The sequence below is a fragment of the Melanerpes formicivorus genome, unplaced genomic scaffold (genome assembly GCF_026170545.1).
Source record: "Melanerpes formicivorus ecotype bairdi unplaced genomic scaffold, bMelFor1.0.p_v2 SCAF_64, whole genome shotgun sequence".
In the NCBI taxonomy this organism is placed as follows: Eukaryota; Metazoa; Chordata; class Aves; order Piciformes; family Picidae; genus Melanerpes; species Melanerpes formicivorus.
Window position 1 is genome coordinate 3,171,373 of NW_027142416.1, and position 23,252 is coordinate 3,194,624.

The window sequence follows — 23,252 nt, forward strand, 5'->3', positions numbered from 1 at the left end:
CTGAAAACTTTTTAACTTCTCAATGAGGCAGTTCTTACCCTTCTGAAGAATGAATAATGATAGTCCAGGTTTTGCAATTATTTTCTCTTTAAATGAATTCCATGAAATTTATCTTCTGAAAGGTATTTCCTGTTTTCACAGTAAACATTTCAGAGCTCTATTTATAAGGCAGTCATTTGATTGCCTAGGTCTTCAGTGGCCTGAAATTCCTGCTAGATTACAGAAAGAACTCTTTCTAGCCATAGAAGGAGGCGTGCTGCAATGAGCACTGGTGCATGGCAATCACATCTCAACACCACTTATCTCCAAGAAGGGCACTGTCTGAGACCTGCTCCTATTGGAAGTCGACACCCACATTTTAGCTCAATGAAAGTTATTTTTAACATACTAATACATCCAATACTTACAGACTCACAGCTTCTGCGGAAGTGTTTGTAAAAGCAGTTACCATATCAAGACAGAAAGCAGCCCTTAGTTTTAAAACATGTTTCCTGTGTTGAAGTACTTGCCATAAGGCATGCCTAGGCTTACAACACTTGACATTTCTTCACAGAAGAAAAAACATTTCTTAGCAGTGGTGCTGAAAAAAACACGCTGTGGTAGTTTTAGGCTATGCCTTTAAAATTTTTTTCACAGATCTGGAACAGAAAATGTAAGTAAATCACCACTGGGTGTAGAAAGGAAAATAAAGACAATTCTAACTAATCCTATTTAGTTCCCCAAACACTTTTTGTCTCTTCTCACTTCCTCAGGCTGGGAGATACCAACTTGCTTCTGCTTGACCTTGGCTGCACTGCTTTTGTGACTGGTATTAACTTCTCTGCTTCTGTCTCTTGTCCTTTTTGTACAGAGGAGTAAGGGAGAGGCAGGGAGGAAGAAGCCAGTAGCTTCCCCTGGGCCTTGGCCTGTTTATTAATGGTAAATATCTGTAAATATCTGTAAATACTGCATATTTGTACATATTCCTTGCATTGCATTGTAGATTGTAGTTTTGCTTGTAAACACAGCTTTCATTTGCCTCCAACTAAGCTGGTCTAGCAAACTGAATGTTGGGGGGGAAATTTCAACCCACCACATTACAGAATTAATCGGCGCCAATTCAACGTGGGGCATTGCCTGATTAATTCCTGCTCACAAGTACTTCAGACATGGCTCTGCCACAACATGTGGAAAATGACTTGCCCTGATAAACCTACAAAAGACTTAATCAACCTGACTAAAAATAACTGTCAGCTGTTAGTCATAACTGCATGGAGGTAGAAGCCATATTTCATGAAGCTGTGGTGGCAGGAGCTTCTATCCTGGCTAAAAGGATGCTTATTACTCAGGCACAAATCACTGCACACCCAAATTACACCACAGCTTGAGTCACTTCAATAAATATTTCTCTCTACTTTGGTAGTCATTAGAACCTCTAATGTAATTAAAGTTTAATATATTGCACTACAAAGCCATGCATGTAAGACCTAAACCCAAGTAATTCATGGCAATCTGTATTGAACTGGTACAGAGCACTTGAAAGACAACAATAAAACCACTCCAAAGCAAAACAAACCACCAACACCCCCCCCAAAAAAAACCCACAGAACCACCCCCCACAACCCACTTTTTTGGCATGCTTTTTACTTTAAAATTAGACTAGATATGCAAATATATTCTACTATATATCTACAAATATTATTCTGTTCTGTTCAACTGTTCTTGGAGAAAATGTTGATTGAAAGCATTGGACAGTATGAAGAAAAATAATACATAAAACCATTAATAAGCAAAACATATTCAAGAACGTATTAAATGAACACCCCCCACCCCCCAAAAAAAGAAAAAATTCCCAAACACTAGTTCTATAGAATAAGAATCTCAAATCCTTCTACACTGGCAACCAGCACCAGAACAAGAGGACAGAGTCTCAAGCTGCACCAGAGGAAGTTTAGGCTGGATGTTAGGAAGAAATTCTTCCCAGCAAGAGAGATTGGTCATTGGAATGTGCTGCCCAGGTAGGTGGTGGAGTCACCATCACTGGAGGTGTTTAAAGAGAGACTGGATGAGGCACATAGTGCCATGGTTTATTTGATCAGATGATGCTGGGTGATTGGTTGGGCTCAATGATCTCAAAGGTCTTTTCCAACCTGGTTAATTCTATTCCATCCTACACTGCTCTTCTGATGAGAAAGAACCCTGAAGTATGAAGGGCTCTTTTTGGCTTCTGCAGCAGTGACACAGTCCATTGTTCATTGAAGCGAATCGCAAATAACTTTTGTTTTCCTTCTAGGGGAAGGAATTGGCTGTGAATTTTTAATAAAAATGTATAGGCAAGTTAAGTGAAAGCTTTAATCATGCATCTTATATAGCAACTAATCTTTCCTCTAACCAGCTTCTTCCAGCAAGTTTATAATAGCAAGGAAAAACCCACCAGCTATGCTAGAACATAAATACTCTCTTGATACAATACAGAGGAAAAGTTTTGACTTCAATATTTATACAATCTAATTTCTTCTTATTTTTCTCCTAAAATTACCTGATGCCAAGAATAAGCTGGTTCAAGTTATTTGTATAGCTAGGGAGATTACTTCTTTTTCTGGATACTGGAAGTATCATCATGGCTTTTTAGCCACAAGACTGAAAACTGGTTTTTTGTTTGTCATTTTTTCTTTTTTCTCCCCACTAAAAATACCTCAATCAGACATCTGTTACAAACACTAAAGGTACAACTAAAGGTACAGGCATCAGTCCTGGGACCAGGCTTGTTCAACATCTTTGTGGGTGCATTGAGTGCACCCTCAGCAAGTTTGCTGATGACACCAAGCTGTGTGGTGCAGCAGACACGCTGGAGGGAAGGGAGGCCATCCAGAGGGACCTGGACAGGCTGCAGAGGTGGGCACAAGCCAACCTCATGAGGTTCAACAAGACCAAGGGCAGCGTCCTGCATCTGGGTCAAGGCAATCCCAGGCACAAATCCAGGCTGGGCAGTGACTGGCTGGAAAGCAGCCCTGAGGAGAGAGACTTAGGGGTGCTGGGTGACAAGAAGCTCAACAGGAGCTCTCAGTGTGCACTTGCAGCCCGCAAAGCCAATCAGATCCTGGGCTACATCAAGAGAAATGTGGCCAGCAGGGCAAGGGAGGTGATTCTCCCCCTCTACTCAGCTCTGGTGAGACCACACCTGGAGTACTGCCTCCAGTTCTGGAGCCCCTATTACAAGGGGGATGTGGAGGTGCTGGAAGGTGTCCAGAGAAGGGCCACAAGGATGATCAGAGGGCTGGAGCACCTCTCCTATGAGGACAGACTGAAGGAGTTGGGGCTGTTCAGTCTGGAGAAGAGAAGGCTCCCAGGTGACCTAATTGTGGCCTTCCAGGATCTGAAGGGGGCTACAAGAAGGCTGGGGAGGGACTCCTCAGGATATCAGGGAGTGATAGGACTAGGGGGAATGGAATGAAGCTGGAGGTGGGGAGATTCAGGCTGGATGTGAGGAGGAAGTTCTTCAGCATGAGAGTGGTGAAGCCCTGGAATGGGTTGTCCAGGGAGGTGGTTGAGGCCTCATCCCTAGAGGCATTTAAGCCCAGGCTGGCTGAGGCTCTGGCCAGCCTGATGTAGTGTGGGGTGTCCCTGCTCATGGCAGAGGGGTTGGAACTAGATGATCCTTGTGGTCCCTTGACAGTCCAACCTGCGTGCCAGGGAAGCTGTTCACAGATCCAAGCCACCTGAGAAAAATTCTGCAGGCAGAGTTTTTCTGAACTTAACTCTTCTCCCATTTTACTCCACGAAATACACAAGAAGCCTCATGTGACTCAACATTCGCAAGCCAATCTCCATTTTCACTCAGTGGAAGCTTTGCAAAAGCTCTCCCTCCATTTCTGCCCAACATAAAAAAAAGAATATTAAAAAAATCCCTTAGCTTGCAAAAATATTCTTTCAATGCCACATTCCCTACCCCACAGGTTTTTGTTTGGGGGTTTTTATTGAATTCAGAAAAATTACTTGGACATGGAACAGAAGGTCTGGGTAGCCAGGCCTGGAGTTTCAATTCTTTGGGTCTTTGGCTCTTCTAGAAATCTGTCTGCCAGCTTCATTCTTTCTGCAGGCACAGCTTTTTTTTGCTGTTTTCCTGAAGCTAATTTTGGAGTGTGTGGGCATTAAAAAAACCCCAATTTTTTAACTGCTTAACTGCACTAATGGGCTTGTTTCAGTTTTGAAAACTGCTATAGTAATGGCTTTGGGAAAGCCTGAAAAACCACCATGAATTCTCTTACACACAGTTTTTTTACATGATCTTTAATTGGAAAAGTGTGCAGTGCTTGTTTTCTTTCACCTAAACCCCACCATTACAGGAAGGATATCTGAAATAAAACAATCAATACAGCATTATAATTTGAGAAACAATTTATCCTTGGCTAAATGGGCTCATAACACCTCATAATCTCAGCACTGCAAGGAGTGCCAAAAAAAAAAGTTTAATTAATGAAAACTGCATACTCCCAATTTGCAGCAAATGGAAGTGGTAGAACAAAATGCAGTGCTACAGGCTGCGGTCGGAGTGGCTAGAGAGCAGCCAGGCAGAAAGGGACCTGGGGGTACTGGTTGACAGCACCTGAATGTGAGCCAGCGGTGTGCCCAGCTGGCCAAGAAGGCCAATGGCATCCTGGCCTGCATCAGGAATAGTGTGGCCAGCAGGAGCAGGGAAGTCATTCTGTCCTGTACTCAGCACTGGTGAGGCCACACCTTGAGTCCTGTGTCCAGTTCTGGGCCCCTCAGTTTAAGAAGGACATTGAGACACTTGAACATGTCCAGAGAAGGGCAATGAGGCTGGGGAGAGGCCTTGAGCACAAACCCTATGAGGAAAGGCTAAGGGAGCTGGGGTTACTTAGCCTGGAGAAGAGGAAGCACAGGGGAGACCTTATTGCTCTCTACAACTACCTGAAGGGAGGTTGTAGCCAGGTGGGGGTTGGTCTCTTCTCTCAGGCAACCAGCACCAGAACAAGAGGACATAGTCTCAAACTGTGCTAGGGGAGCTTTAGGCTGGAGGTGAGGAGAAAGTTCTTCCCAGAAAGAGTAATTTGCTATTGGAATGTGCTGCCCAGGGAGGTGGTGGAGTTGAAGGTGTTCAAAGCGGGACTGGACGTGGCACTTGGAGCCATGGTTTAGTAGTCACGAGGTGTTGGGCGACAGGTTGGACTTGATGGTCTCTGAGGTATTTTCTAACCTTATTGATTAGAAACCAAAATGATAATCCACTGAGTATTTTGAGTTACAGCAAACTCTGACATTGTTGGAAAAACAGAGCTGTGTAAGAACTTTCTGACATAAGAGGCAGTATTTGTTCAGCTGGAACTGAACATACTGTGTGAACCACTGAGATGTGAACTCAGTACATGTATCCTGAAACTTTACAGGACACAGGAGAATGCTCTACCTATAAATGCAAATGAACAAGAAGGAAATGTGAAGTTCTTGTTTCACATTATTAGTGTACTTTTAAATAGCAATTTCCTCCCCCCTTTAAACTTTCGATTAAAACATGGTGATTTAGTGTGTAGGGGTTTTGAGGGTATTTTCCTCCTACTCTGCAAACAGCAGAAGTTAAAAATTAACAGAGAAAGATAGATCCTTTGCTATGGGTGAAACACAGCTAAAAGGGGAGCAGCAGAACAGTGGTTGGGAAGCACAGGAGCATCGACTCATATCCATAAATACAGAGATCGTAACTTCCTCATTCCCAGCAAAAAACAGGATTCCTTTTTAACACATACACCAGACTCAGAAGCTGCTGAGAAAAAAATACAATGGAAACATTCACACACCAAAAAAACTCAGTAAACCAGATCCATCTAAACTGCTGGAATCTACTTTCAGGAATGGTCTTTTAGAAGACACACCATGAAGCCTTAAGACTTATTTTTCACATGAACATCCTGAAATCAAAAGCAAACAAACAAACAAAGCCCACTGCTACCCTTCAATTTTGTTTGTTCTTGGCTGCCCTTTTCTGTCTCATATGGATTAAGTCTAGAAGACCAGATGGTCTTCCAGACACCTTCAACATACCTACAAGAAAAGGAAATTCTTACCCAACACCTGAATATTAAAGTAACACTTGCAGCAGTTAAGACCTTTATATTATTTCTGTGATAGAGTTCCAGTGGGGCAATTCATGGCAGTGTTTTTTTAGGATTAGAAACTTTTCCCTGAGCAAAAGATGGTCAGGATTTGTGAAAATGACTAGGATGGGTTTCATCACTCGCACATTACAGGGTACACTCTGGCCTGCTCTAAGGAATCACATAAAGCTGTAAAAATACAAGAATCCTTTCTCACAGTATCACAGTATAACTTAGGTTGGAAAGGACCTCGAGGATCATCAAGTCCAACCTATCAACACGGACCCCATGACTAGACCATGGCACCAAGTGCCACGTCCAATCTCCTCTTGAACGCCTCCAGGGACGGCGACTCAACCACCTCCCTGGGCAGCCCATTCCAATGATGAACGACTCGCTCGGTGAAGAACTTCCTCCTCACCTCGAGTCTAAACCTCCCCTGGCACAGCTTGAGACTCTGTCCCCTTGTTCTGGTGCTGGTTGCCTGAGAGAAGAGACCAACCCCTTCCCGGCTACAATCGCCTTTCAGGTAATTGTAGAGGGCAATGAGGTCACCCCTGAGCCTCCTCTTCTCCAGGCTAAACAATCCCAGCTCCCTCAGCCTCTCCTCACAGGGCTGTGCTCAAGGCCTCTCCCCAGCCTTGTTGCCCTTCTCTGGACATGTTCAAGTGTCTCAATGTCCTTCTTAAACTGAGGGGACCAGAACTGGACACAGGACTCAAGGTGCAGCCTAACCAAAGCAGAGTACAGGGGCACAATAACTTCCCTGCTCCTGCTGGCCACACTATTCCTAATGCAGGCCAGGATGCCATTGGCCCTCTTGGCCACCTGGGCACACTGCTGGCTCATATTCAGGTGGCTGTCAATCAGCACCCCCAGGTCCCTCTCTGTTTGGGAGCTCTCCAGCCACTCCAACCCCAGCCTGTAGCTCTGAATGGGATTACCGTAGCCAAAGTGCAGCACTCGGCACTTGGATTTGTTGAATGCCATCCCATTCTCCAACCACAATGCTGTGCTTCATGCTATAAAAATAGAGCAGGCATACAATTTCTTCTTTTTTTTTCCCCAATAATGCTACAGGGCAATTTTCCAGAAGATGAATTAATTTGGAATCTTATTACAAAGCCTTCCAATTAAAAATCACCAATTAAAGGAAGATGGCCTCAAGCACTAAGTATCTAAAACTGCTTGTCAGAGAATTGTGTCAGCTCTAATGACAGCAATTAGTAACTGAAGTTTTAGACTAATACTTCTGCATACAAAAGGATTGTAGCAAAGGTTTTGAGGCACCTACCACAAAGTACAGAAGCAGTACAGTATTTTTATTGACATTCCCAATTCAGACTTCTCATCAGGATAACTAATTGTCTATAGTTACTATTTCTAGTGGACAATGAATGTCATTCTGTGACCTCAAAACCCCTCAAACTTCATGTTAATCAAAATGGCTTAAAAAAACCTGAGCAAGTTAGTACAAACAGGAAGAAAACATGAGCTTTGGGATAAAAATCTCACCACTTGGCAGCCTTAAGGGACAGTGCTCTACATCCAAGAGAGAGGCTGTCATCAAGGTGTGTTGGCTGTGCAGTCATTTATTTTAGTATGGTCTAAGATTTAAGCTGCACATAGTTTTAGCTGATTCAAGCTGATGTTTCTAAAGAAAACCTACAAGGTATGAGGGGCTGAGATTGTCTAGTTGTTATACCTCCTTCTGAAACTTGTATTTTACTATTTGCCAAAAGTCAGGGTTTCTAAACAAAAAGAACACAAAAGTCTCTCCAATCTCAAAGGCATGACATATTTAGATAGTTCTCCATTCCATAAAAACTGGCAAAGTCTACCTCAGTTTTTAAGACCTGCTTTGTGAAGCATGTTCCATATGCATTCGGTACTCTCTCTTCTCCTTAGCCACTTACTAATAAATTCAATTGAGTAAAAACCACAGAAAATCAGGCTAGGCAGAGAGACTGGTAGTGAGAGCAGCAAGATGGAATGGAATGGAATGGAATGGAATGGAATGGAATGGAATGGAATGGAATGGAATGGAATGGAATGGAATGGAATGGAATGGAATGGAATGGAATGGAATGGAATGGAATGGAATGGAATGGAATGGAATGGAATGGAATGGAATGGAATGGAATGGAATGGAATGGAATGGAATGGAATGGAATGGAATGGAATGGAATGGAATGGAATGGAATGGAATGGAATGGAATGGAATGGAATGGAATGGAATGGAATGGAATGGAATGGAATGGAATGGAATGGAATGGAATGGAATGGAATGGAATGGAATGGAATGGAATGGAATGGAATGGAATGGAATGGAATGGAATGGAATGGAATGGACCAGACCAGGTTGGAAGAGACCTTCAAGATCATCGCGTCCAACCTATTAACCAATCCAACCCACCTAATCAATTAAACCATGGCACCAAGCACCCCATCAAGCCTCCTCCTGAACACCTCCAATGCCTATTTTCATGTTTACATAAAGATCCTAGATTTCATGGGTTTTAAACATGAAATAACAGTCACCTCCAGTCACAGAGAACTGCTGTTATTAACAGCAGAACCTTTGCAAACAATGTCAGCATGCAAGCCAAAGGCAGCATGGAAGCAAGGTCTTCCCTCTGTTCTCAATCCAAAAGTGTGAGGCTTGTTTAGCTAAAGGCTGGAGAACAGACTGACAAGATGATAAAAGGGCTGCACTGCTGCTCTCTTGTTTTGTGGCAATTCCTTTGAGGATGGAAAGAAAACCAGCTTCCAGGAAAAGTCATAAAATCACAGAATCAGTAAGGTTGGAAAAGACCTCAGAGATCATCAAGTCTAACCTATCACCCAACACCTCATGACTAACTAAACCATGGCTTCAATTACCACGTCCAATCCCTTTTTGAACACCTCCAGGGACAGGGACTCCACCAACATCCATTAGAAATATTAAGTTTACAGCTGTAAGAACTTTGTGTCCGTGCTGAAGTAGATGAAGGCTAAATCTCTATTTTAGTTTCCTTGTTTATTGCAACTACAATACCTAAGACAGTTGTTTACAAACATGAATGCACTTCTCTAAGGTAAACGACCTGCAGTGTTCAGGGAACTCTGAAGGAGTTTCTACCCATGTGAATAAAGAAAGCTTCCTATCTAGACAGAAAGTCAAAAACATAAAGAGATGGGCATTTGCTGAATCTCCAGAATCTAGTGGTGTTAACACATTGTTATAGTTTAAAGGTGGAACTTCAGCCTAGTTCCTAATTGCAAAATAAAATTAAGACTTTTCCATAGGCTTAGAGTAAAAAAAGGTAAACCAATTACCACTGGACGTGGAATAACAACTACTGATAGGTACAGGTCATTCCATTTGCTCCCTGAATAGCTTATACTTGGCTGCACAGCTAGCTCTTGCTGCTTTCTTCTGTTGCTTCTGCTTGCAACTTTTCTCTCTCTGTCACCTTGCTGGGATTATAAACTTCATTTTGACTACTGTGTGTGAGGTACCAGGGGGGCAAGAGAGAGAAGGGAGGAGATTGTTAACAGTTCCCTTGGACTGCCCATGAGGCTACTTCTGTTTGCATTTGTGTTGTAAATATAGTTAGATACATTTTGCACACCTTCATTGCATTTTATACTGCTAGACTGTAGTTTATCTTTTAATCAAGATAGCTTTCCTTTTGCTTTCCGACTTCTGAGTTTGATAGAATAGAACAGAATAGAATAGACCAGACCAGGTTGGAAGAGACCTTTGAGATCATCATGTCCAACCTATCATACAACACCATCTAATCAACTAAACCATCACAGTATCACAGTATCACCAAGGTTGGGAGAGACCTCAAAGATTATCAAGTCTAACCTATCACCCGACACCTCATCACTAGACCATGGCACTGAGTGCACATCCAATCTCCTCCTGAACACCTCCAAGGATGGTGATTCCACCACCTCCCTGGGCAGCACATTCCAAGACAAACGACTCTCAGTAAAGAACTTTCTCCTCACCTCCAGCCTAAACTTCCCCTGGCACAGCTTGAGACTGTGTCCTCTTGTTCTGGTGCTGGTTGCCTGGCAGAAGAGAACAACTCCCTCCTGGCTACAACCTCCCTTCAGGGAGTTGTAGAGAGCAATGAGGTCTCCCCTGAGCCTCCTCTTCTCCAGGCTAAACAACCCCAGCTCCCTCAGCCTCTCCTCACAGGGCTGTGCTCAAGGCCTCTCCCCAGCCTTGTTGCCCTTCTCTGGACATGTTCAAGTGTCTCAATGTCCTTCTTAAACTGAGGGGCCCAGAACTGGACACAGGACTCAAGGTGTGGCCTAACCAATGCAGAGTCCAGGGGCACAATGACTTCCCTGCTCCTGCTGGCCACACTATTCTTAATGCAGGCCAGGATGCCATTGGCCTTCTTGGCCACCTGGGCACACTGCTGGCTCATGTTTAGGCGGCTGTCAATCAGTACCCCCAGGTCCCTCTCTATTGGCAGCTCTCCAGCCACTCTGACCCCAGCCTGTAGCTCTACATGGGGTTGTTGTGGCCAAAGTGCAGCACCTGGCACTTGGACTTGTTGTTTTTCTGGGGGGTAATTTACTCTGAGGGTAAATTCCAGTTAGCTGGGGGACGGGATGGCAATTTCAACCCACCACATGCACACACCTTTGAAAACTGAAAATGCATTGCAAAACATTATCTAAAGTTTGTTTGAAATGGAATTTGCAAAACCTTTGGAGAGAAGTACCTGCAAAGCTAATTCCTCTGGAACAGAACTATGCCATGAAATGATCTACTGCTTTTCATAAAAGCACTGTCTATAAAAATGCTGGCAGTTACACATGGGGCATCACAACCAGCGTGCATTTTACACTCTGGCTTACCTTTCCACCACTTAGGAAGCTGGAAAAGCAGAGGACAATTTACAGACTACTGAAAGCCAGTTTCAAGGCAAATCTTTCAGACACTGAAGCAAACAAATAGCAAGTAGAGTTTTCGAAGTGATAAAATCATTTCCATTGGTAAAGTCTAATGGAGATAGCCACTTAAAAACTGTCACTAAGTTTAATTAGTCTTATCTGTAGCACATATCTGGGTATTATCTCATATTACTACCACAAATAAAGTATTGTTTAATACTGCACAAGAAAAAGGATATCATTCCAAAACCAGAAGAACCATGTCACATACATCCAGAATTTCGTCGCCAAGTAGATTCCGAGAGGCAGTGCGCTGTGCATGGAGTGATCAAAGAATGACCTGTAAAGAAGGAGAAAGGTTACATGGTTAAGGTTCAACTCAAAATGACAATCCCAAGCTACCACTTCAGTGGAAATAGATACTAGATGGGGATATTGCAAATCATAGCATAAGAACATGTTCCTCACTTCTGTCATCAAGGTTCACAAGGAATCCCATTTTCAATGGTCCAAATGAGGAGGTCGTGACTGAAAGTTAAATGCATACACCAACTCTTGAAACAAATGTCAAGAATTGGACAAGAAAGGTAGAGTGAGCAAGTATCTTGCTCAGCTGCAGAGATGCACACACTAGAGGTTTAGTGTGAGAAGATGAATATATTCTATTCTATCCTATCATCTCTTTCTTATAAACTTTCCAAACCAGACAAATTTTGATGTAGCTTAAACAAGCTTGGGTTAAAATAACATCATGAGAAGAGTAGCTGTGCAGAATCACAGAATGTTAGGGGGTAGAAGGGACCTACAAAGCTCATCCAGTCCAACCACCCTGCCAGAGCAGGATCCACCTATACCAGGTCACACAGGAACACATCCAGGCAGGTCTTGAATTATCTCCAGAGAGGGAGACTCCACAACCCCCTGGGCAGCCTGATCCAGTTTTCCATCACCCTCACAGTGACAAAATTCCTCCTCCTGTTTCCATGGAACTTCCTCTGTCTCAGCCTCCACCACTGCCCCTTGTGCTGGCATTGGGCATCACCCAGAAGAGCCTGGTTCCAGCCTCTGGGCACTCACCCTGCACATCTTTATCAACAGGAATGAGGTCACCTCTCAGGCTCCTTCTCTGCAAGCTACCGAGCCCTCAGCTCCCTCAGGCTCTACTCATAAGGAAGATGTTCCTCTGCCTGCAGCATCTTTGGATCTCTGTGCTGGACTCTTTCAAGCAGTTCCCTGAGGTCCTTCCTGAACTGAGGGGCCCAGAACTGGACACAACACTCCAGATGTGGACTCAGCAGGGCAGAGGAGAGGGGGAGGAGAACCAATTTTGACCTACTAACCACAGCCCTTCTAATCCACCCCAAAACGGCATTTGCCTTCTGGGCCACAAGGGTACACTTCTGGCTCATGGTCAACCTCCCATCCACTGGGATCCCCAGATCCTTTTCCCCTTCACTGCTCTCCAGGAGGTTAGTCCCCAACCTATACTGCTCCATAAGGTTGTTCTTTCCCAGGTGCATGATTCTATCCTTGTCCTTTTTGAACTTCATTAAATATCTCCCTGCCCAACTCTCCAGCCTGGCTAAGTCTGGCTGAAGGCAGCACAGCCTGAGGGATGTCTCAGTCACTCCACCCAGTTTGATGTCCTCAGCAAACTTGCTGGCACAACTCTCTGTGCCCTCATCCAGGTTGTTGATGAATATACTGAACAGCACTGCTCCCAGTACTGACCCCTGAGGGACTCCACTAAACACAGGCTTCCAACTAGACTCTGCCCCATTGACCACAGCTCCCTGACTTCGTTCCTTCAACCACTTCACAGCCACCTCACTCCCTGACCATCCAGACCACACTCCCTCAGTTTAGCTGCAAGGATGCTGTGGCAGACAGTGTCAAATACTTTACTGAAATCAAGCTAAACCACATCCACTGCTCTACCATCATCTATCCACCAGGTTATGTACTCATAAAAGGCCATCTGGTTAGTCAAACATGACTAACCCGTGGTAAAACTATGCTGACTGCTCCTAATAACTCTTTTGTCCTTGATATGCAACCTGATCTAGTGGAGGATGTCCCTGCTCACTGCAGGGGGGGTTTGACTCAATGACCTTTGGAGGTCCCTTCCAACCCAAACCCTTCAATGATTCAACACTTACGATTCTGTGATTCTACACTGTGAAAGTAGTTTGAAATCTGTGAGACTACTAGCCTGCAGCATGGATACCTGTTGCAAACTACATTTACTTATGAAATTTCAGGGCTAAACATACTTTGGAAAACCATACAACGAGAATTCCATGTTAAAATTACTTTAGTAAGGAAAAAAGTTAAAGTGATCTTGGTGTTATCAGCCTACATAACTGAAATATTTCAGACTCTCTTCTGTTATGGTTGCCAATGGAAAGCCAGGAGAAAAGCCCAGGTTAATTAGTTTCCCATAGAACTAGATTTGCAAGGATCCAGCATGGAATGCTGCTACTACAAATTTGGAAGGAAAAAGCCAACTAACACATTGGAATTATTTTCACCTTCTTATACTCTTGCACATTAAAGCATAATCTGAGTACAGTTGAATTAGTTGACACAAACTGGGTCAGTGACTAAGTAACTCCATATTCAAGAAAAACCTGCTAAACACACCAAAAGTCACACTTCAAACTGCTAAGCTCCTTGAAATAAAGCTTCTTATGTCATCTGCCTAAACATCCTCACATTGCTGCATTTGACTTTTTATCCTGGTGGTGCCCCTCCAGGCCTTCTATGGGCAAATGCCTGAACCAAGTAGTTTTCACTCTACTCCTTACAGTACTGGCTGCTTCTCCAATGGAGCTTTCTCAAATCCTCTGAGAAAATCTTGAACAAATGTTGTCCTAGCTAGTAGGAGGCATGGTTAAGGATTCACACTGCTGAATAAACTGCCTGTGAGAGGAGGTCAGCAGATTTCATAGCCTCACAGATGACAAAAAGACTGAAATAGAGTATCTCCAAGATCCTGGAAAGACAACAGCCTGCTATCACTTCACCATCCTCCCAGTCTACTACATTCATTAGACTTCAAGAAATGGGTTTAATTAAGGAACAGAAGTATTTTCTTTTGCTCTTTAAATAGAAGAGTGGTTCTAACAGGGGAAAAAAAGCAGAAAGCTCCTGAGTATGGAGATATGTTCAGTTCTCCTATGTATGCCACACATGACAATGAAAAGCAAAGCACAGATGAAATAGCCTATAGATCTTGACAATCTCTCAAAGCACACCTGCCTCTGTGTATAATTACAGATACCTCATCACAAAGGCATCTAAAGTTCTTTATGAGCAGGTAACACATGAAAAGCATTTGGAAAAAAGGCTCCTTTCTAATAAGTCACCCCTTGCCCCAACACAAAACCCAACCTGGACTTCATTGCTTTCTGCAAGTCTCTCCATACGCCTTTGCATCCCTAATTCTGGAATACTGGGGTTTAAAGCAAACCTACACATACAATTTTTTTTCTTCTGTTCCTTTCTAGTAACTTTTCCCTTGACTGTTTTCTTCAAAGCTCAGGATGGTAACTCCTTGTAGACAGACATTCAGCACCCTCCTCTGGAGAAGAACTGAATTTCTGTCCTGCTGGTAGCTTCTATTAGCTCAGTGGTATTCATCCCAGGTAATTCTGTTTCGAGAAAACAGAGCCTTACAGGAGCTAAAGCTGCACAGGATCATACACAGAAACAGCCAGGAAAAAAATTCCAAACAAAAAAATGAAAGTTTCATGTCAAACCCTGCCCCAAAATACAAAGTTAATCAGGACTGCCTGAGGCGGAAGGACCGTCTGAGGTGGAAAGCAGGCCAGGACTGCCCGCCCAAGGCGGAAAGCAGGCCGGGACTGCCCGTCCAAGGCGGAAGGCAAGCTGGGACTGCCCGCCCGAGGCAGAAAGCAGGTCAGGACTGCCTGTCCGAGGTGGAAGGCAAGCCAGGACTGCCCATCCGAGGCGGAAGGCAGGCCAGGACTGCCCGTCCGAGGCAGAAGGCAGGCCAGGACTGCCCGTCCGAGGCAGAAGGCAAGCCAGGACTGCCCGTCCGAGGCAGAAGGCAAGCCAGGACTGCCCGTCCGAGGCAGAAGGCAGGTCAGGACTGCCTGCCCGAGGCAGAAAGCAAGCCGGGACTGCCCGCCCGAGGCATATGCCAGTAAAACACTCTATGTACACACTAAACAGACAGTGTCCTGATAAAACACTTACTTGGAAAGAAACTGCACCATAGCCCAAACGCCACCGTACATCAGCCCCTTAATGAGCCAAGAATCAATGTCTAGGTCTGCTATAAACCCAACCAGCCAAATTACTAGGAAAGGAGTACCCAGCATCACCTTCTGACGGAACTCCTATGGAAAAACAAACAGCAGTAAGTAATTCCACTTTTAGGCACTGGTTGTGCAATAATATTCTACAGCAGCTATGGGAGTCACAAAACTTAAACTAGACTTTCAGGAAGCTTGATGTAGGGGAAGGACTCTTTAGACAATTTTGTCATCTTCTGTATTTATATATCCCTACTATACAGGTGAAAAAACAACCCAAGCTTCCTACAGTTTCATAGCTAATGTTATTAATTCATTTTATTTAGCATAATGGACTTTCAGAGACATTAGCAGCGTGAAGGCAACAGCCCAATCTGCCCAAGTGTATCAAGTGCTGCACAGCACACTGCACTTCAAAAACTGAAGTTACAGATGTAACAGAGTCACACTGAAGCACTAACAAAGAACGGACCTGTTTTGTCTTACATTGCGTGGGTACAGCTCCTGATGAAGGCACTGAACTCTACAGATACTAAAAGCACAGTCGCAGTGCACTGCACAAATCACTTAAAGGGCTGTAACCAGGGCTTGACTCATCAAAATACAATCAAGAAGCTGTAACATATCAGTGACAGCAATACTTAATATCCATCACAATACTCTGCCTGGTAAGAAAATATGAGTTATCAAACTGTAGGCAGGTAGACACTTCCATATGCTAGAGGAATATGCTACCCTTTATGCCTTCATCACTTGCCTCCTACTCTCTGAGCATTAAATAGCCTGAGAAGAAAAAGGCCTCCATATTGGAGATTAGTGTAGGACATTATCCTGCCAAGACTGACAGCTTCTTTCATTAAACACATGATACTACATAATCAGAGAGGAGATCAGAGTTCAGGGTATCTAAAATTATTCTTTCCTTAGATACCAGAGAATCAGCTCTGTGAAATACTTGGCTGTCCCCAACAACATCAGACCACTTGATACTTCCCTAGCATTTAGTACAAGAACTAAAACTAGATGTGTGGAGGCTTTGTGTTTTCTCTTCAGCTGCCTTGAAGAAAGTTTGGTTGTTTTGTTTTGGGTTTTAATTTTGCAGTAATTTTTGTCATAACCAAAAGATGTTTCCTAACACTGAAACATGGAGAAACCACAGTACTGAACTGCTTGCTTTATAGAAACACACAAGCCCAAGCCAACAGCAACAGGAATATTAACACACAGAAGTGCTACACTACTTCTTACCTTATCAGCTTTCAGTTTTCTCAGAAAAGATGGACTGTCATACCCCTTTGCCTGTCTTGCTTCTTGTAGATGATTGATCATCCAAACATTTTTCCTCTGTTTTGCTAGATCAAGTGGTGATTCTCCCTGCCAGGAGCATAAAAGTGGGAAACCCCCAATTCAAAATTGGCAGGTAAAAATAATACAGTTATAGTCAGTTTAAGCTACAGTTTGGCATACATTTTGCTCTGCAGCTTACTTGACACCAAACATCATTCATTCTTTTGGTCTTTAACTCTCTTGTAACAATACATGCACAGACAAATAGAACATTAAATGTGTGATCCTGACAGAACATCCTAACATAGCAATAATTGTTGCCTTTGGCATAACACATCTGTGCTTCACTCTTCTACACACAGCCTGCTAGTCTGTAAATGAAAAGACTGTGCTTCTCCTCCAGCTATTGACAGGCAGCAGAAATCAAGCAAAGAATAAGAACTCGTGACCCACTGGATCATGGAAACTCTCCCAGTCTAAAGTCTGACTTCTCAATTAGTTCTGTGCCATTTGGGCAGGGTGAAGTTACTATATCATGGAATGTTTCTATAAGAATCCTTTTCCACAACACTCTTGTTCTTATATTCATCTCAGTTATTGAAATCCTAGGAAGAAAAGAGGAAAGAGGAAACTGATTGCTCCTGTCCAACTTATTCAAGAACTCTTTTATGCTTAGCTTGTGCTAAGCCAGCAGTGGTTCATGCTTTCACCTTTCCTACTCTTCAGAGGTCTGACACAAAGCAAAAGAGAGACAGAGAGAGAGATTCAGCGTCCAAAGGTGCCTACCAAACTGATTTGATTTTATGGCTTTTTAAACATTTAGGAAGAGAGCTAAATGAAAGTGACTGACTGGGTCTAAAATTATAGAGGAGGCAAGAGACAACCAATTGCAGGTACCTCCAGCTTCAGTTTTGCATTTGACTCCTCCTCTCTTCTACTGGAGTTAACTCCCCTCCTAAACAAACCATTCATGGAGGCTTGAAAAATGGCTGTATCCTCCATCGCTCGGCCCCCTCCTAAAAAAAAAGTGAGACAGGTACCAGAAACTGCAATTACCCAGGAAGGGCAATAATAACTACAGACAGATGAGAGTTCAAAGTCCAAAAAGCACAGTTAGCTACCTATGTCCCACAGAAAGATGATGGGAATGGAGTACTGAACTGCCATTTTTTTGCCTTTCAAATCTTGCTCCAAATCTCTAAGAAGAGTAAATAGCACAGACTACAGATTTTGAGGTGAAGCTTTTTGCTACTTAACAAGATCTTGCAGCTCCTTTTGTGCAAGAAGCCAGATTAGCAAAATAATTTAAAAAAGTAACTTTTGGACTTGGCTTCAGAGTTGTTTAGCCAGATGTTTAAGAAACACATTAGGTTCATTTCAGCCTCAATAGAAATGCCTGAAATCAAACTCCTGTGCCTGCTTCATCACAACTTTAATGGAGCCCTGAACTGATAATATCTGGAAAACTCCAGAGATGCTGCTGCTTTACCATCACCTTATATATCCAGACTGTAAAGGTTACCTGTGGACAAGCAAACCCCTCTGGGGGATCTCCCAAGTAAATCCTGACGTTGTCTTGGGATCCAGCTGAGCATCCCTTCCACTAGAGGGCCATGAGACACCTAGGAACTGCCTAGATGAAAAGATTGAGGGAGCTTTAAAGAAGTCTTTGACTATGCTTCTCATCATCTGGCCATTTTAATAATTTTCTGGGGGCCACAGGAGTGGTGAATCACTGATTTCCTCAGAAAGAAAAAAAAAATCCCAAATAATCCAGGGACTTAATCTAGTATCACACTCAGCCTGCAGTAAGGCTTCACTAGTACACATTAAAAGCCTTTAGACAGAAAGAATAATCTGAAGAGTCATTACCATAGAGAAATTTCTATGCAGAATTCCATAGACAAGCCTCTAGATATACTGCCTAATGCAGAAACTATGTCTGAAGTCCATCCAGTGATTTATTAACAGATTTTGTCTTGTTAATTTAAAACTTGTCCTTAAACCATAAAAGCTCTTTGAGGTCTCTACCACTGTCTAGTAAAAAAGGAACTTCTGTTTACATTTCAATAAAATTCACGTTTCCCCTCAGCTCCCAGTTTTAAGTTGGCTCCCTGTGAAACCCTGTCCTCATCTGCCTGTTCTGTCTGATGGTGTGGTAAGGCAATGTCCTTAAAAGATGAACCAAGCAAAAATCCACGCTATGAAAAAGCAGCTTCCAACTCAACTGCAATCCACTTCTCAAAAGGGTAAAAGAAAGTACCTTACTACCAAGGCAAAAGCATTATTTTCCCATACAACACAACATAAAGAGGATAAATAATGCAGACAGGACAAACTCTCTGCTTGTATCAAGCTTTGTTCTACAGTAAGAGAGCTTTTGTTCAGATACTGAAAGTGTCACACAAAGAGAACACCTTACTGAGATGGCTGGCTTCAATTTGTTCCAAATCTGAGCAGCCAGCAGCACACACCTAAGAGCTGTGTGCAGGGAGATGTTAGATGGTGGTTGATTCAACAGTCTTGAGGTGCTTTCCAACCAGGCAATTCTGACTGGTTAGAATCCCTAGAGCTTGTAACAAGGTCAAAGCTCACACTTCATAATTCAACAAAGATGAGCAGCTTTCAGACAATACATTGCTTTAACCTTAGCTGCTTTACTACTGGTCTTCTTCAATTCCACAGGCTACCTGAGAAAAGAACTTCACTAGACAGTGCTACAGAAGTCTGAGAGCAACTGCATCAGAAAGGAGTCTCACTATCCTTTTTCTTTCTGGGGAAAGCTGAGCCCGACCACTTAGTTTTGGCTCAAAGGAAAAACTTTTTTTGCTGAACAAACACAAAACTGAGTTTGTATGTATAGAGGTTTTATGGGAAACCCAACCAGATTCTTATGCTTTCTATAGGTTTAGTATCACTCAAATCAGCATCTGCTACAAAGCTACTGGCAGGATGGCAAAACTGCCATTGCTAGAATGATCTTCATCCTCTGAAGATCCTAGAAACTTGTGAAGCCAGGCAAGAAGCCTCAGCTCCACTGCAAATGACAGGCAGTGGCTAATGAAACCAGGCACATGTCTTCTGGTATGACTGAAAGATACCGTGATCCAGCAGGTTTAAAAACCTATTTTTCTACTGACTGCTGCTGTCTGTCAATAAATAAGGAGAGACCATGAACTCCTTCAGGCTAGTAGCTACTGGTATTTTTAGGCCTACAACTTCCTTTCTGCCACTGGGCAACATACTAGAACATGTCATCTCTCTGGAAGAGAGCAAAGATGTCTCACATCTCACTCCAACAAACAGACAGTCATGTCAGACCTTCACTAGAAGGCACTCAGTCAGATTTGCAATTTTGCATCCAAATGCATGGGACTTCACTCAGCCAGTTTAATTGCACAGGCCACTTCCACATGCTTGCACACAACCACTGGTAAAGGGTTTGCATGAGTCCTTTTGAAGGTGCAGATTTAGTAGCTATGCATCACTGTTAGGAGAAACCAATCCCCAAATTAAACATAGTATCATAGTATCAGTCAGGGTTGGAAGGGACCACAAGGATCATCTAGTTCCAACCCCACTGCCATGGGCAGGGACACCCCATACTAGATCAGGCTGGCCAGAGCCTCATCCAGCCTGGGCTTAAACACCTACAGGGATGGGGCCTTGGAGGTCCACATGAGTGGCATGGCTTTTGCTCCATCTTCATGATCCCATCACACACACAAGAATCATCTCTCCTGAAGATTTATCACAGACTCTGTTACTTCTGCCTCAAACCACTCACAACAGAAACAGACCGAGCGTTTACCTTTATGTTTTGAGCATCAACATTAGCTCCAGCTTCTAACAGAAGACTAATAACTGTAGTATTTCCTGCTAGCACAGCCCAGTGCAGTGCTGTGTTTTTGTGGTATTTGTCTCCCAGGTTAACAGAAACATTAAATGTGAGTAGCAATCGAGTTGGATCCACACTAGAAAAGAAAATTCTGGTTAGATCTACAAAAGATGAACTCAAGCATGTACCAACTCACTGTCAATGAGATCAATTTCTACAAAGAACATTGCCATAGAAGAGTGACATTTTTTGCTAATGATTCTGAATGGCTTAAGTTCCCTTCCCACCCAAAAAAGCTGCCACAGTTCTGTTGACTTTTAAAGGAGCTCAGTAAGACAGCTTGTTCGGGGATGTCAAGAAACACATCTGTTAAATGAGCCTGGTTCCACATTTACCCAAGCATAATGGTATTAAACTTGTAAAAACATGCAGATGATGAGGATGATATACTTGGCAGATAACAATCCAACTTTGAAACATATTGTATTGCCACCTCAAGCTCCAAAAGATCCGAACAAAATAGGATGACAGTGTTGGTAGTGACAGATATTTGTGAAAGCCAGTCTATGCTCCTCTCAAACATCCATGGAGAATGACCCCTTCTGAGTAGGCATCAAATTCAGACTGACTTGCTCTTGGGAGAAATGTTATTTCACATCTTTTCTTCCTGCCCCCCCCCCCCCATCACCTCCACAGGAAGATTTACTCAAATTCCATATTAATGAGTACTTCTGTGTAATAGCCTCTCCCTTGAATAGGTTGTTGTACTGGCTTTGGATGATATCAAGTTCACCTTCTTCGTAATAGCTCTCATGGTGCTGTGTTTTGGATTTGTGACCAAAGCAGTGTGGATAAAACACCCACGTTCTGGCTATTACTAAACAGGGCTTACACAACATCAAGGCCTTTGCTGTTTCTCATGCTGTCCCCCTGGAGATAGGCTGGGGATGCACAGGAAGCTGAGAAGGGATACCATTAGGACAGCTGACCTCAACCCAAAGGCATATTGCAGACAATATAATGTGATGCTCAGCAACAAATGCTGAGGAAAAGGAGGAGGAAAGGAAGGACATTCAAAGTTACAGTGTTTTGTCTTCCCAAGTAACCATTATGCATGATGAAGTCTTGCTGACCTGGAAATGGCTAAACATCTGCCTGCCAGTGGGAAGTAGTGAATTAATTCCTTGGTTTGGTTTGCTTGGAGGCACTTTATCTGCGAAGCTGTCCTTATCTCAACCCACAATTTTTCTCTTTCACCCCTCCAATTCTCATCTCCATCACACTGTGGGGGACTCAGCAAATGGCTGTGTGGGGCTGAGCTGTCTGCCAGGGTTAACTCACCACTACCATGAATGAAAAAAGATGAAGTGCCAGTTGTGTACAAAACATTGAGTGGTTAAAAAAAACAAACAAACAACTATCTAAACCCCCAACCCAGACACTGCTACTGTGGCAGGTACAGCGGCCCTGAAAAACACAAAAGCCTGACAGACATCTAGTGAAAACAGCCAAGGCTTGCTAGAAGCTGATAAAGACCAGCTAGAGGCTTGGAAGGCATTAACTGGCTCCCAGAATCTCTCACTCTATTTTTGTGGTACTTCCTGAGTAGAAACTCACCACAGTGCATCCTTATGAGTGAATGTACATTTTAGATCATCTCTCTAGAAAGCTGAATTGATTGTGCAGTTGTATATTCCCCACTGATATCCAAAACTGGAATTGAATTGTGTCAGAAATAAGTAATACATCCACTTTTTTGGGACGTGGCTGAAGCTGTTTTGTGGGTGTCTCTGTGACAACCACATGCTGCTGTGTTAACATCATGAGAAAGGTAAAAGCTGCAGTGAGGTTACCTATGTGTTCTGTATGCTGCCCACATTAAAGGTGTCATTCCATTTTGATCCATCATATCTACATCCTACAAAAGGAAAAAAGGACAAAAATAAGCTGGTGAGTTAAGTAAGCATGCTCAAGATGCAGGAGAGGCAAGGGTGCAATCAGAAACAGAGTTTTAGGACTAGTCAATTGATTTAGAAAAAAACTGTCAAGCTTGCAGCAGATAATAAGACAGTATGTGACAAGTGAAACCAGATTTACAGAGTCACAGAATCAACCAGTTTGGAAAAGACCTCAGAGATCATCAAGTCCAAACTATTACCTAATACCCAACACTTCCTGACAACTAAACCATGGCTCAAGTGCCACATCCAATCCCCTCTTGAACACCTCCAGGGATGGTGACTCCACCACCTCCCTGGGCAGCACATACCAGTGGCAAATCACTCTTTCTGGGAAGACCTTTCTCCTCACCTCCAGCCTAAACTTCCCCTGGTGCAGCTTCAGACTGTGTCCTCTTGTTCTGGTGCTGCTTGCCTGGGAGAAGAGACCAACCCCCACCTGGCTACAACCTTCTTTCAGGGAGTTGTAGAGAGCAAGAAGGTCTCCCCTGAGCCTCCTCTTCTCCAGGCTAAACAACCCCAGCTCCCTCAGCCTCTCCTCACAGGGCTGTGCTCCAGACCCCTCCCCAGCCTCCTTGCCCTTCTCTGAACACATTCCAGGAACTCAACATCTTTCTTAACCTGAGGGGCCCAGAACTGGACACAGGACTCAGGGTGTGGGCTAACCAGTGCTGAGCACAGGGCAGAATGACTTCCCTGCTTATGCTGGCCACACTATTCCTGATGCAGGCCAGGATGCCATTGGCCTTCTTGGCCAGCTGGGCACACTGCTGGCTCATGTTCATGAAAGACAGTTACAAGAGAGACAGTTTTAAATTTAAACTGCTTGGACAGCTGGTGCCATCTCAGCAATTTAACCACATCCTTGGTGCTGAAGGTCACACAGAATCAT

General features: G+C 43.5%; 1 protein-coding gene across 1 annotated transcript in view; it reads right to left on the minus strand.

The window, feature by feature from the left end:
* ZDHHC17 (zinc finger DHHC-type palmitoyltransferase 17) overlaps positions 1 to 23,252 on the minus strand; it is a 101,741-nt gene that overhangs the window by 21,694 nt on the left and 56,795 nt on the right. Inside the window, exons 6-10 of the mRNA XM_068162423.1 lie at positions 22,256 to 22,320; positions 20,376 to 20,538; positions 16,526 to 16,651; positions 15,219 to 15,361; positions 11,235 to 11,337 (exon numbers count right to left, since the gene is read on the minus strand). Coding sequence (XP_068018524.1) covers positions 11,235 to 11,337; positions 15,219 to 15,361; positions 16,526 to 16,651; positions 20,376 to 20,538; positions 22,256 to 22,320 — 600 coding nt within the window. The remainder of the gene's footprint in view (positions 1 to 11,234; positions 11,338 to 15,218; positions 15,362 to 16,525; positions 16,652 to 20,375; positions 20,539 to 22,255; positions 22,321 to 23,252) is intronic.